This window comes from Mytilus edulis, chromosome 10 (assembly GCF_963676685.1).
Source record: "Mytilus edulis chromosome 10, xbMytEdul2.2, whole genome shotgun sequence".
NCBI classification, from domain to species: Eukaryota; Metazoa; Mollusca; class Bivalvia; order Mytilida; family Mytilidae; genus Mytilus; species Mytilus edulis.
In genome coordinates, this window is record NC_092353.1 from 20791321 (window position 1) to 20807320 (window position 16000).

The window sequence follows — 16000 nt, forward strand, 5'->3', positions numbered from 1 at the left end:
ACACGAAAAATAAAGATTGGAGAATAAGGAGGTGATAAAAGATGAAGAATAGCAAAAATTGACATACTTTCTCTGAGTCACAATGCAATCAATATATTTTAGAAGTGAAGACTTCTTTTCTGCACATATATGTCCAATTATCTGTCTTTTTTCTGTAGCCTCTGTGATTTATTATTAGTCCCCTACCGATGAAAGGTAACATTAGGTTTGCATTCCGTCCGTCTGTGCATCCGTCAGTCCGGCAAATCAGTTTTCCACACTGTTTGTCTTCATGCTTTAGGATATTGATTTGATATTTGGTATATTGTTTTATACTGGCAAGTTACAGATCAAGTTTGAAATTTGTTCCGGTCTGATCATTTTGTGCAGCGTTATGGTCCTTTGACTTAGGAAATTCACTGAAATAATCAGTTTTCAACATTTTAAATATTCAGTTTCTCGCACTTTTTTCCATTCTTATAAGCTATTGATTTGATAATATGTTTTTTTTTTTATCATAACAGGTTAGATTTCAAGTTTGAATTTTGTTCCGGTCTGATGATTTTGTGCAGAGTTATGATCCTTGGACTCAAATAATCAGTTTTCAACAAAAAAATAATTTCGTCATGCTTGAAGATATTTGATATTTATAATATAGTTTACACCATGACATGTTGTAGATCAAATTAGAAATTTATTCTAATATAATGAAATTTTAGCCGCGGTAGAGGACTATTTATTGCAATACAGACTCTGCGAATGTTTGTTGTCCAAAATTTGAATTCTGGAAGACCAATTTTTAACATAATTTATTAATATGTTTTATAGAGATGCTTAAGATGTCATAAAGTATTTGATGATTAACATCGAAAAACGTCTAGTTAGAAATTATTTTACATATGCTAAGCGCTGTATTTTAAGGTCGCATTATATTGTAAAATGATACTTGACATTGTTGTATATGAAGACCGAATTACAAGGATGTGAGAATATCAATGTTTTACAACTAAGGACATAAAAAGACAAAAACTATAACATGTAGGATTACAAGAACATAGTGTTTTGGGTTAGTCATCGAATGATCAAAACATAGCAAAATCGTTCAAGCTTATCATTTGTCTGAGTATAGTCCAGTTATCAGATCATACATGTGATGTTAATTAATGCAAACGTTATTTGAAGTTCTACAAATACTAAGGAGAAAATGAAAAACAACATTAGTATACTTATTTTTACCTTGATAGGAATTACGATTGGACAAGTTACTCAGCCTGGCCGTTGTCCAAATATTCCAACCATACAGAATTTTAATTTGTATACGGTAAGCACAACAGCAAATACAGTCTTTTATACAGGCATATTAGATATAAATGATCCCTTTTTGGTACCATATATTGTAGTCATGTAATTGAGCATAATTTTTATTAGCAATGCAATTTCACTATGTATAAGAATTTAAAAACGTAACATGCTAAAAATCAAAATATAAAATTCATGCATCGCAGTGGTAAATGCATGTCCACATAACCAAATTGCGTTTTGAATTAATAACGTTTCAATGGACAATAAAATGGTTGCGCATTTTCATATTGAAGCATGTACTATTTGTAATGTTCAAGAGTATATATATGTGCCACATGTATATATATGCTATTTTTTTTAGGAAACACATTTTTTAAAATTCCGTCATCAACTAATCTATTTAAAGCTTTGAATATCAACCTTGTTTTATTTTTGTTATGATAATGATGTCAGTCGTGCATAGTTTGACTCCGACTATGCATGTCAGATACTGTTCGAATTAAATATGATAAAAAAAATTATTGGTCTTCTAGAGTGTGATATCAATTAATGCATCACTAAGCGGTTTAGCGTAAAACATGTCCTTACAAGGTATGACCTATTGCAATTTCTAAATTTTTAGTTTCATTAGAAGTAGGACTACAAATGCAAAATGGGAAAATATTATATGCTTTGTAATTATAACACCCCAACTGCTATGTAAAGAAGAACCCGCCATGTCGGCTAAAACAACTTGTTATATATTTATTAGTCAAAAGACGCTTAAGTGGAAACACTTTAAGTTATACAATACAATTGTATTATACAATTTTAATCTAAAGCATACTTTTTGCAATCTGTTCAGTTGTGTTCATTGTAAATATTGTGTTAATATTCCAAACATGTATAAAGTAAATGTTGAATTTGACGATGTCCTTGGCAATATTGATACAATATATATCATCTTGTATTACATAGCTACGAGACCGAAGTGAAAACAAAAGAGACTTGAAAAAATACCCAAACAATAATACCAGCAAGTACAACATCACAAATAGGGAATTATTTATTGTGTGGTTTTATTCGGCTTTGATAGTTAACGAAACATGTCTGTTTAGTGTGACTTATAACAAAAAAGAAGTAAATATAGTGTTTGTAAAACAAATCCTTCATTTTGTAAACATAATTATACTAAAAGATCATGATGAATTGCTTGCACTTTTAACATAAGTATATATATGTAAACAATCTAATATAACAATAACTATGACTCTAGCGTGTCACCAATAAATACACAAAACATACATTAAGGGACGTGTTCTGGTACCTATACATTTATTTCGATCTTGCTGGCAATCTGAAAAAGTCAACTCTAGAATATCTAAATATCTTTCCTAAATATGTATAATGACCAACAGACATAGATACTTTTAGATATATAAAAAGATAACAGTTACCACCGAAACATTGAAATAAACTAATCACCAACACCCGACTCATCCGTTACTAAAAACAAGGACAAACACGTTCCACTTATCTGATACATTACTTTGAATAGGCGTACGAATATGAGATGAGATATACCAGTTTTATCAATTTGAACGATTTGAGTGTTATGTATTCAAGCAATACATTTTTTTGGCATCCCACAATTTGGCATGAAGCGTAGATGATGAAGGTTTTGCTAAAATCACAAATCGTATTTATCCAGCAACTGTAGTACACATAACAGGTATACACATACATTTTTTGTTTTATTTGTACTCAAATTAAGTCTCATGTTTCCCACATGTTACCCCTCTTTTATGTTCAGCAGGCAGGAAAGGCTAATATTTCTTTTTGTGAAACAGTTCATATCGAGGTCCCCATCGCGGTCCGCGTTTACACTAAGTCGATTTCTTTGAAAAACTTTAAGTGCTGGTTGTAAACCGTAGGATAAAAACAATAGTTGTACAGTATTGGAAATATAAAGTGTACTATTACTCTTTCGCTTTCCGTCCTGTCTCTAAACACGGCTCGTACAAATACATTTGATATTTTCTGACAATGTACACACATGTATGTTGTACACATAGATTGTTATTGCTTCAGGTGCATGTCAATCCCAACAGGTATACCATCCAAATAAAGGCCAGTGCTAGGTATTACCATAAGAAAAATGACTTATTTATACTTAGATTGAATTTCGGTAAGGTGAACGCAAGCCTGATCATACTCTCCCATCACCCAGTGGTAAGATCAGGCATAGCCCGGTTCACAATGCGAAGGACACAAGTTAAAGTAATTCTTGTGCACAAGTTTTATTAACATTATTTACATATTTTGTTTTATAATAGTTTTTAGGTCCATGGTTTGGCGTGGAGCAGTTTCCTGAGTTCAAACAAATAGATTTAGTGTGTCCAGTGACAGTCTTCAATTTAAACATCAATTATACAATCAGAATAGAACAGAGAGATTACAATACACTGTAAGTATTGGCCCTCTATAACAATCAACTCACGTATGATCAGCACAAAGCTTACATTTTTAAATCCAAAAAATTTGAATCACATCCGAAATTGTTCCATTGAAGTTTCGGCCATTATGTCGAAATGGTTGTATGGTTGCTGTGTGCATTCTTAGTATTTAGATTAACAAAACGTCTTTCGATTCATATAAAAGTTGCACGGTGCAGATGATTCGAGAACAAATTGAACAGTCGAAGAGCACTCAACATCATCTTTGATAACTATATTTATGCCAAAAATTGAAGGTTGCATGACCATTTTTCACGGTCCACTCTGTCGGATTTCTTCAGTAGAACAGCAATAATATGTTCTAGGATAATATTGAAGTAAAGTCATATAATTTGCTGTCAGTCCTTGATTGAATCATAGATTCATTGGTTGTCCTCTAAAACAAAGTACCCCGGATTATTTGGTAATTCTTTTTACTTGTGTATTTATACAACCGTGGTGTTCATGTTTTTAAATTTGAGCATTCTTTTTGAAAGTAAAGCTGGAAAAAAAATTTAAAAAAATTGTTCGGATGCGTGAAATTAATAAAGTGTTATTTCATGCCACATGACACTTTAACATGTATATGTAATGTTTTATTTCCTTGTCTTAAGCCCCAGTCCCACTAGACCACGATCGCACCACGCTCACCACGATCTAAAATAAATTTAGATCGTGGTGAGGTCGCGGTATGAGCGGCATGAAAATGTAAATTTTCGTTGCTTTCACGATGCTACTACGTCCTCTCTACGCTTCTACAAAGATCCCGCTACGATTATACCACGTTCTCGTCGCGCTTATTCTGCGACCTCACTACGCTTATCAAGATCTTTCTACGCTCTTCACGTTCTCACTACGACCATACCACGAGTTATCCGATTGCAACACGATCTTTCTGCGAGTATAACACGTTCTTACCACGATTATACTACGTTCATAGCGCGATCTTACTACGTTCTCAGCAATAACGTCAACATCGATATCAATATGTCATATCAATACAGTTCCATTCCTTCTATTTCTGATTAAATCGTAGATTTCTCGGAAACAATACAGTCATGCCACTAAAATCTACCAGAACACGTGGGCATGGTGGTAGGAGTTTGTGTGGAGGCAGAGTGAGCAAAGTAACGAATCCTGATCAAGCAGAGATGTCGGACCGACCAATCCAACCTAAATTACAACCTATTGCTGGTCAAATAAAGCTCAATGACGATATTTTAATGAACGATAGCAGAGATGACATAGATGTATCAATATATAAAAGAAGATGTGGTATAAGTGCCAATGAGACAACTCTCCATCCAAGTAACAATTTATAAAAGTAAACCATTATAGGCCAAGGTACGGCCTTCAACACGGAGCCTTGGCTCACATCAATCAGCACGCTATAAAGGACCCAAAATATTACTAATGTTAAACCATTTAAACGGGAAAACCAACGGTCTAATCTATATAAAAACGAGAAGCATGGTTGTGCCGTTAGAGCAAATGGATAATTACATTCAAACAAACAAAATCTAGGGAGCTTTTTATATATTTTATGTGAAAATGACGATGAGAATGATGGTCGTAGTGTGAACGTAGTCAGGTCGTAAGAAGAGCGTGATGAGGACGGCAAGGGCGTGCTAGAATCGTACTATGGTCGTGAACAGCGTGATATAGTCGTAGTGGAAGCGTATTTGGGTCGCAGGGAGAACGTGATGGTCGTAGTGAGGTCGTGATAACGTCGATCTGTGATCGTAGAGCAGTTTCTCCGAATAGAATCACGCTTTCGCTACGCTCTCGTTACGCTCTCGCTACGATTGTACAGCGACCTTTGCGATCTTACTACGATCTTAGTGCGCTCTCACCACGCTTCTACTACGACCTGATTTCGCCACGACCGCACCACGATTGTTTTGAACATGTTCAAAGTTGGCCACGCTCTTCACGATCTTGAAGACCTCACCACGATCGTGATACGACCTTACTGCGATCTACACGATCGCACTACGATCATCAAAATTTCCATTTTTTTCACAGATCGTAGTGCGATCGTGGCCTAGTGGGACTGGGGTATTAAGATGTACATCCGAGTATAGATTTTATATACTATGTATAATTTGGTGTAAGTATTTATTTGTATTCACCTTTTTACAAGATTGAGTTTTTTGGGGAAACATAAGGAAAGTAAAATATGCGCACACAAGAAAAATTATGATATACCTAGTAACGTTAAGCCCCAGTCCCACTAGACCACGATCGCAACACGCTCACCGCGATCTAAAATAAATTCATATCGTGGTGAGGTCGCGGTATGAGCGGCATGAAAATGTAAATTTTCGTTGCTTTCACGATGCTTCTACCACGATCCCGCTACGATTATACCACGTTCTTACCGCGCTTATTCTTCGACCTCACTACGCTTATCAAGATATTTCTACGCTCATCACGTTCTCTCTACGACCATACAATGAGTTATCCGATTGCAACACGATCTTACCACTCTTCTACTGCGATTATAGCACGATCTTACCACGATTATACTACGTTCATACCGCGATCTTACTACGTTCTCAGCAATAACGTCCACATCGTGTTCCATATCAATACAGTTCCATTCCTTCTATTTCTGATTAATAAGTAGATTTCTTGGAAACAATACAGTCATGCCACCAAAATCTACTAGAACACGTGGGCGTGGTGGTAGGGGTTGATGTAGAGGCAGAGGGAGCTCTGATAGTTACGAAACCTGATCAAGCACAGATGTCGGACCTACCAATCCAACCTAAATTACAACCTATTGCTGGTCCATAAAGCTCAAATGACGATATTTTAGTGCACGATAGCAGAGATGACACAGATGTGTCAATAGATATAGGAAGATGTGGTATGAGTGCCAATGAGACAACTCTCAATCCAAGTAACAATTTATAAAAGTAAACCATTATAGGCCAAGGTACGGCCTTCCACACGGAGCCTTGTTCACACCGAAAAGCAAGCTATAAAGGGCCCCAAAAATTTCTAGTGTAAAACCATTCAAACAGAAAGCCAACGGTCTAATCTATATAAAAACGAGAAGCATGGTTTAGCCGTTAGAGAAAATGAACAAGAAGTCCTAATTACATACAGACAAACAAAACCTGGAGAGATTTAATATATTTTATTTGAAAATGACAATGAGAATGATGGTCGTAGTATGAACGTAGTCAGGTCGTCAGAAGAGCGTGATGAGGACGGCAAGGGCGTGCTAGAATCGTACTATGGTCGTGAACAGCGTAGTATAGTCGTAGTGGAAGCGTAATTGGGTCGCGGTGAGAACGTGATGGTCGTAATAACGTCGCTGTGAGATCGTGGCGCAGTCTCTGTGAATAGAACCACGCGTTCGCTACGCTCTCGTTACGATGGTACAGCGACCTTTGCGATCTTACTACGATCTTAGTGCGCTCTCACTACGCTTCTACTACGACCTGATTTCGCCACGACCGCACCACGATTGTTTTGAACATGTTCAAAGTTGGACACGCTCATCACGATCTTGAAGAGCTAACCACGACCGTGATACGACATTACTGCGATCTACACGATCGTACTACGATCATCAAAATTTGCATTTTTTTTCACAGATCGTAGTGCGATCGTGGCCTAGTGGGACTGCGGTATAACATATACTGGTATCTGGATATTGCTAAAAAAATAACTATAACAGACGCCTTATAAAAGTACGTGTTACATGTCGTAATTCTTAGACAAAATTTCAGATCAGGCGGAATATATTTGGTTGTGGACAATTATATAACTTCGTGTAAGGATGGGTATAAGGAGTACAACAGCCTCCAATCGAAATTAGTTAAGCTGACAAATAAGGGTTTAGGCTTTGCATTACTCAATATATTTCGATTCGAAGTCTATATCTATAAGAAAGTAACGAAAGTTTAGTGGTAGTTATAAAAACAAATATTGTCGATTTAAAAGAAACTCTTATATCTAAGGGTAATCATTTTTTTTAAACTCGTTTTTCCGAAATAACTTTTCTTTCAGAAATTACAGAATTATATTAATAAAATGGAGACCGCAAAGAGAGACTTAAAATCAATATAATGAAAATACCATAAAAACAAAGATAATTCATATGAAATGCTGTATTGAAACAAGTCAAAGGCAAACAGTGAAAGATTGATGATATCAGGGTGACCCTTCATATTTGATGATTTTATAACATTTCCTGGGAGCCTTGTATAATGATATATTTACACGATTTACAATTACAAAAAAGTGGAAACATGCCCCTGTAATACATTTTACATGATCATATAATTGCGCAATTGATAGTTTTAATCAACGTTTTATTGCCAAGCTTTAGGTGAAGGTAATTTTATATCCAATGAACCATACAAAAGTAGTCAAAATGCTTTGTCAATCAAAGGTACATACCAAAAGTGTCTTGCAGTTAAATTGACCTCACTCATTTGTCATATCATTATCGATCACTAACAGTAAACCTTTAACTTAGAATCCAATGTTTCATTAGTAAAAACAACGTGAATGTTAATTTGTTTATAGTCTTCTTCTAGGTTAGTTCAAGGCGTTCGTTGTGTTTTAAGTTAATTAAGGACACACATATAGTGATTTGTCTTTTAAAAACATTTTGTACACTTTGTTCGGAGTCCATGCGCTTCTGAGTAATTTCCCTCCCCGTAAGCGCGAATGGTTGTTCTTATTTACATCAAGATAGTATTGTCAATGCAGAATGATAGTTTTAAATAATTTAGGAGAAGGGTCTAATAGCGAATTTGACAATGTTATTGAAATTCGAAATTCATAACAAACGCGTGGTATCCAATTGATATTCAAAACGTGCAAAAAATGAACCCACAAATATGATGAGGCTGTGAATAGACTTTCCAAAGAAAGCACCATGATACATTTGATTTTGGTCAGCCCGCTCACTTGCTATCGATTATATTTTTATCAGAAAACGGGAGCTCTAAGAGCTTTGATTTCACACAGACGGCCTTTTATAGCTGACTATGCGGTATGGGCTTTGCTCATTGTTGAAGGCCGTACGGTGACCTATAGTTGTTAATTTCTGTGTCATTTTGGTCTTTTGTGGATAGTTGTCTCATTGGCAATCATACCACATCTTCTTTTTTATATGGACAGTTGATTGAGTTTAAGTTATATAGCTGCATAAAAATTCGAGTTCCAATATTTCATCATAATATTTAGACGTTATACCATATATATATATACAACTCGTCTAAACATCAACCCAACAATGTTAGATCTGTAAATTTGCTTTCGCAAATTTTTGGTTCTTCCCTCGCCGGGATTCGAACCCATGCTACTGTGATATCGTGACACCAAATCGCCTGCACTGCAGCCGTCCCGCTAGACCACACGACCACCTGGGATCTAACATTGTTGGGTTGATGTTTAGACGAGTTGTATATACATTATGTACACAGCCATGTATCACCATCATTGATGGCGATCCGATGGATACATCTGTTGTAGGGTTGTCACTGACTCAGACGTACTTGTATATATATATATATATATATATATAAAGCAAACATATTTACTTATCTTATCGTCCTTTCTCTACAATTTGTATCCTTTTGCTGTGCGGACGTGCAGGTATTTATTCATTTGTTACATTTTATCATCATTATCATAATTATATTCAAACTTAAGATATCTCTTGGAAATTAATATTAAAAAAGGCTGGAAATTTCAACGGTTCTTTGAAACTGATGGAATAAAATAGTAATATTATAGTAAAAAAGGACACCATTTGTTCTCTCTCTAAACGTTAGTGTTTAATAATGGAGATTTTTTAAAAATTTCTCTTAATTCATTTATTTTAATACAGAGATGAACAATATCAACAACAGGATGGTACGGCAACTGTGCTGAATCCCCTAGACCCGGGGAAATGGCAGGTACGAGATTCTCAACGTAAGTATAAAATATACCAACGGGTTAAAGAAGATTGTTCGTTCACGACTTGCTGTCAAAAACCCTTTATTGTTTAGTTTCAGCATAAAGCACGAAACTTTTGTGAGCACCCACATTGAATTAGAATGTGAAAATTAAACTTTGACCAACTTTTGCTAAAGAAGTTGCAAACCATATTTTCCGTACAAAAACAATCTTTATGAAGTGAACATTACTGACACGATATAAGCTTTTCGTATTTGCATCCTTGAACTGGTTTGGAAGCAATTTAAAGGTGGTTTTTTGTCCGTCATAATCGAGATTTCTTTGCAATTTTGACATACAGATTTCTGTTAAAAATGTCTTACAATGAAATAAAAGTTAGAGATTTAAAACAGTAATTTTCACCATTTAGATGGTGTTTGACAATCCATTCTAGACACAGCAAGTTAAAATACTGTTAATTTCCGTACAAAATTTTTAATGTTCCTTCATCAGGAACGCTCAAAGCCGAATATTTGAAAGCCAAGGATGTATAAGAACCGAAACAGTTGCAGAAAAATATGATCAAATACCTAAATTAATAGCCACAATAATCTACAATCAACCTTGCTGAGGGAATTGAAACTCTAGTTTCTTAATAATTTTCTCAATCTATAAACAGACAATTTAAGAAAAGTGTGTAAGAACTCATGTCAGTACCGAAGTATTAACTACTGAGACGATGATACCTTCGGTGACTGATGGTCCACCGAATAGGGGTATCGAACCAGTGCGTTAAAAATAAAAAATAAATTTTTATAAACATACGTCAGAAGTGCTTTTTCTGTATTTACCATCATCATAAACGCTCAAAAACGAATATTGGAAAGTCCAGGAAGTATATATATATTTATTGTTTTCAGAACAATATCCATACCCTTACTGGGTTATAGATACAGACTACAGACGTTTTGCTGTAACGTGGACATGTATTGACTTATTCAACGGCAGTCATTTACGTAAGTTGAAATTTGCAATGTTAAGTTTGGTAATCGGTAATTAAGTGCAAAAAGATGTTTTTTGGTCAATCGTTATTTTTGCAAGTAAAGAAGCAATGAATATGTAAAAAGGGAACCGTTTGGTATACTTAAAAGAGACAGCAATACAAAAAAAGAGATGCAGAGGTTTTCTAAAATCGATAGGAATCTGTGCAACATGTCAAGCTCTAAATTGTTCCGAGTCCAAAAGAAAATAAATAAATAAACTCATCATAGATACCAGGATTGAATTTTGTATTTACGTCAGAAGCGCGTTTCGTCTGCAAAAGACTCACAAGTGACGCTCGATTCCAACAAAAAGTTTAAAAGGCCTAATAAAGTACGAAGTTGAAGAGCATTGAGGACCAAAATTCCTAAAAGTTTTGACAAATACAGCTAAGGTAATCTATTCATGAGGTAGAAAAAAATCTTAGTGTTTTAAAAATTCCAACAGAAAATATTAAGATCTGCCATCTGCAAACACCTAATTTCTTTATTGATAAACATTTAGATTTAACTGCAGATGACCACTTCTGGATTCGTGACTTTTAACAGGAACATGAACAGTACTATTGAATGGGCCATCAAATCTCAAACGGTAAAAACGTCACTCGAATTTTTGTTGTACAAATCATACAGAAAGTTAAAAGGACATGTTCACATTTCATCTTAATATTTTTGAATGTATTAGCATACAATAAAAGATTATTATGAATTTAAGAAATCTGATTTTTTGTCCTATTGAACGCATTGACACCTTGTTACTATAAATATGTAATTCATGACCCCCAACAATAAAGTCGTACAACAAATGAATTGATTTATTATCCTTGTAAATGATGTTTATTTACAAGATGACATTTTGTAAACAAGGTAAACCAGGAAATATGGAAGCAATAAATTACACTAACATAGGCAAAACAAATAATTATCATATACTTAGACTAAATAACATATGATTTTTACCGTATGATAATAGCATTAAATTAAAATATTTTCCATATTTTTCGAATTGGTGCTTAGCGGGCTGATATGAAAAGTTTATCACATGCTTCGATTGTTATCACATGCCTTTCCGTAACGTTATCACATGGCATTCCGGTGATACTCGGCAAATTCCGGAAAATACACCTCAATGCTACGTTTTCAGTGAAAAACATTACAAAGTAGTGTACAAAACAATTATTTGAATACTGGAAAGTATATTGTGTAAAATAATTAAATTTAATTTAAAAAAAAAAAATTAAATAAATGCATTTTTTAAGTTTTTCTGAAACATAATTTAGAAAGTTACTTTAAAAAAGTTGACTTTTCCAAAAAATGTTCATTATGTATATTGTTGAATTATTTTTTTGTCGATTCGTTTATATTAAAATTTGGTTTTTTTTCTCTGTTGAGGCATATGATGGAAAGATTTGATATTGAATGTATCAAATTTTTGGTCCGACGTCCGTGAACTTTTTACTCTTTCAACTTCTTTTCGGGAACCACGTAGAAGGATCAATATATGAATCTGTTATTTTTCTCTACTGTTGAAGCATATGATAAAAAGATCATAACATGTCATTTTTCATATCGCATGTATTATCAGCCCTCGGTCAATATCAGCCCTCGAGCCATGCGGTTATCATATACTTAGACTAAATATCATATGATTTTTACTGTATGATAATAGCATTAAATTAACGTAAATTCCATATTTTTTTAATTGGTGCTTAGCGGGCTGATATGAAAAGTTTATCACATGCTTCGATTGTTATCACATGCCTTTCCGTAACGTTATCACATGGCATTCCGGTGATACTCGGCAAATTCCGGAAAATACACCTCAATGCTACGTTTTCAGTGAAAAACATTACGAAATAGTGTACAAAACAATTATTTAGATGCTGAAAAGTATATTGTGTAAAATAATAACAAAAAAGACAAATAAAATTAAAAAAACAAACAAACAAATTATTAAATAAATGCATTCTTTATAAATTTCAAACATAATTTAGAAAGTGACTTTGAAAAGGTTTTCCAAACAGTGTTCATTATGTAAATTGTTGTTTGTTTGTTTGTTTGTTTGTTTGTTTGTTTTTTTTTTTTTGTTGGTTTGTCGAGTCGTCCATATTAAAAATGTGTTCTCCTCTGTTGAGGCATATGGTAGAAAGATTTGATATCGAATGTACTAAATGTGGGTCCGACGTCCGTGAACTTTTCAATCTTTGAACTTCTATTTGGGAACCACGTCAAAGGATCAATATATGAATCTGTTATTTTACTCCATTAATGAAGCATATGATAAAAAGATCATAACATGTCATTTTTCATATCGCATGTATTATCATCCCTCGGTCAATATCAGCCCTCGAGCCATGCGGCTCTTGGGCTGATATTGAACCTAGGGCTGATAATACATGCGATATGAAAAATGCCATGTAATAATCTGATATTACTATGCTAGAATCGAAACTAACATTCTATCTAAAGAAAATATTGGAAAATAGTGTTTTTAAACTTGAAAATCCGTTAATTGTCAACTTTTTAAAGATGCCTGGAAACAAGACACAAGGGGGGTCGCGGGTCTATTTTTTTTTTAAATATAGGAGTTCGCTACTTTGTTCTATAAATAAACCTTAAAAATATGGGGTCACCGTTCATTTAAGCTCACAATCTGCCTTTGAAAGAAGCTTGCATTTCTGGTAAGGTAATTTTTTTCTGTTGAACTAATAGGAGAAGAAAAGGTAAAACCGAAATAAAAAAAACCAAATTACAGAAATCGCTTAAATTTTACAATAGTTTAGTTTATGTTCAGTTCATTTGAAAAATATAATAAAAAGATATAGATTACCGATGAGTTAATAAAGTGATTTCAATTTTTATGCAAAATAAATGGCTTTTTTTCACCAAAGACAGATAATTTGGAGCTTTTTCAATGACATAAACATTTTAAAAGTCATCTCGGCCCGAAACGAATTGATTTTTTGGGTTGATTTTGTACCATATCAAAAATTAACAACTACATGTAATAGTGTAAAAAATAAAATTTGTAATGAAAAAACAAATGTTTCAATTTCTGCTGATTTTTTTTACCCTCGAGCTTCCTTAAGGAGGTCTCTTGTGGAGAGAGGTCTGATTGGCAACAATACCACATCTTCTTATCTTTATCATACATTTTACCAAAGAAAGAAGACATAATCCACTCTACTTGATGCCCACGGATATAGTTCTCATTAAAATAAGTAACTAATATTCATTTTTATTGGGAAATAGGATCTACTTTTTTTTAGATCCATTATTATATCATATATATTTTCTTCTTTTTACAAATTCCCTTTGTTTATATCATATGATAAAATGGACTTAAAACTATACTTATCTTAATGTGATTTTTTTGAATGGATAAACGGCAAACACCGTAAGACAAGTATTGTTAAGCGTTGTTGAAAACATCTAATATATCTATCACTATACTTATCACTTTTTTACATAGTTTTTCTTTTCAAGTCATCATAATTATATACTATTATCTAAATAACATATCAATGTTTTTTTTTAACCTATTTACTAATTATTTACTTTACTGTAATTACCAATTAATGATGATTTTACATCATGCTTGAGGCGTCAAAAATTTACAAATGATCATCGAGTGTATTTAAAGTCTGTATACATAATTATATAGTTATGTTGAACACACATTGTAGTTCTTTATACAAAAATTCCCATTCGTAGGAACGTTCAACACGCAAACCTTTTTTTCTCCATTACTTTATTCTACGTGTAAGGTCGATGATTAAAGTTCCTAATGCTTTAACTATATATCTAATATATATGCATTTTAATTGATACTAGTATTCATCATCATAATAATAAAGGTAATTTTTTTTATGTCTTTTCAGAATATGTGTTTGTACTGAGTCGATCTAGACGAGGACTTCCACAGTATATACGGTACCTGATACACAGGTATCTCCAGGCTTTTGGTGTAGATACGAGAAACCTGCAGTCAAATGACCAAACAACTTGCTATACAGCAGCACAAAATACAACCGGAAGTGGATCAACATTTCAAAGAGGACGACCTTTTCAACGTTAAATACTTTTGTTCACACGTACTTTTAAACATAAACATCGTTGCAAAAAGTAATTTGAGTTTTTTAGGATCTGGTCAAAATGGAATTTTTATTTTTGCTTATTTATTTTATAAAATACATCTGATCGTTAGGTGTTTTGTTTTATTTCCCCCGAAAGTTAATGTAAACTGACACAAGTGGTCATGTGAAAGCGATCGGACCTAGATATTTTTACCTGGGTCGCTGACATACAACGCAGGTTTAATAACTCCGGCCACTATTTCGTTAGTCGGTCATTTCCGTCCATTAGAAAGTCTTTGGACATAAAACTTATTTTATCAAAATCTTCTTGGACGTTATAGAAGGCAAAGATTTTTAAATTTGATCTATCGCTTGATTATGTTGAATATGTATGTAAGCATTTTAACATCTGCTGTGCAGCCACTTATTTTCTCTAAAAGTTGAACTTTTACAACCCTCTTTGTACAAGAAAAAATTTCGTAAAAATTTCTTGGATTTTAAGGAAGTGAAAGATTTGATTTGTTGGCTTGATAAATTTGAGTTATAGCCTGTAAGCATTTTTTTTATCTACCATTTCCTGTTTGCCGATAAGTTTGATATGTTTTGTAAAGTTTTCTTGACTCCAGTGAAAGAAATGATTAGTTATGCGTCAGTATACAGTATAGGTCTTGTTTAATGAAGCACACTTTTTTTTTTAAAAGAATTAACTAATTTTGAATGCTTTATGTCATGTTTTTTTATGTTTTCTTTTAACAAAACCTTGTCTTCTGTAACCGAGATTGCTCCCGATTTTTGAGGGATTCATGTTGCTCAGTTTTTTGTTTAACTTTGTAGTGTTTTGCGGATATTTTTGTCTGATAGTCGAAGTGATTTTTATATAGCCTTGGTGCAGTCCCTTGACAGCTATGATATTTTGACTATATACACCTGTCGTCTAAACATTATTAAAAACCAACATTAATCTCCTGTCTAATCAAATGGTCCTTTAAAAAATCGGAATGCAAAAATGTTCCTATTACAAGTCAGGATATAGTATAGTTTTTTTTTTGTTGATTTGTTTTACATTTTCCATGTCGGGTATGTACAGGTATATACCTGACCAGACAGTATTGTGGTCTCTCATTGTTTAACGCCGAACAGTTTCCGAAAACTGCTTATATATAGGTTCGTACTATCTATTACAGTTTTCAAGATAATACCACAAAACATAAGAAATTGGTAA

General features: G+C 33.6%; 1 protein-coding gene across 1 annotated transcript; it reads left to right on the forward strand.

Annotated features, from left to right (window-relative positions):
- Positions 1 to 703: 703 nt before the first annotated feature.
- Positions 704 to 14908, forward strand: LOC139490608 (apolipoprotein D-like). Its single transcript, XM_071277496.1, has 5 exons — positions 704 to 1300; positions 3597 to 3727; positions 9613 to 9698; positions 10583 to 10678; positions 14584 to 14908. Exons 1-5 carry the CDS (start codon positions 1184 to 1186, stop codon positions 14778 to 14780), a joined length of 627 nt encoding a protein of 208 aa, XP_071133597.1. The 5' UTR covers positions 704 to 1183; the 3' UTR covers positions 14781 to 14908.
- Positions 14909 to 16000: the final 1092 nt, after the last annotated feature.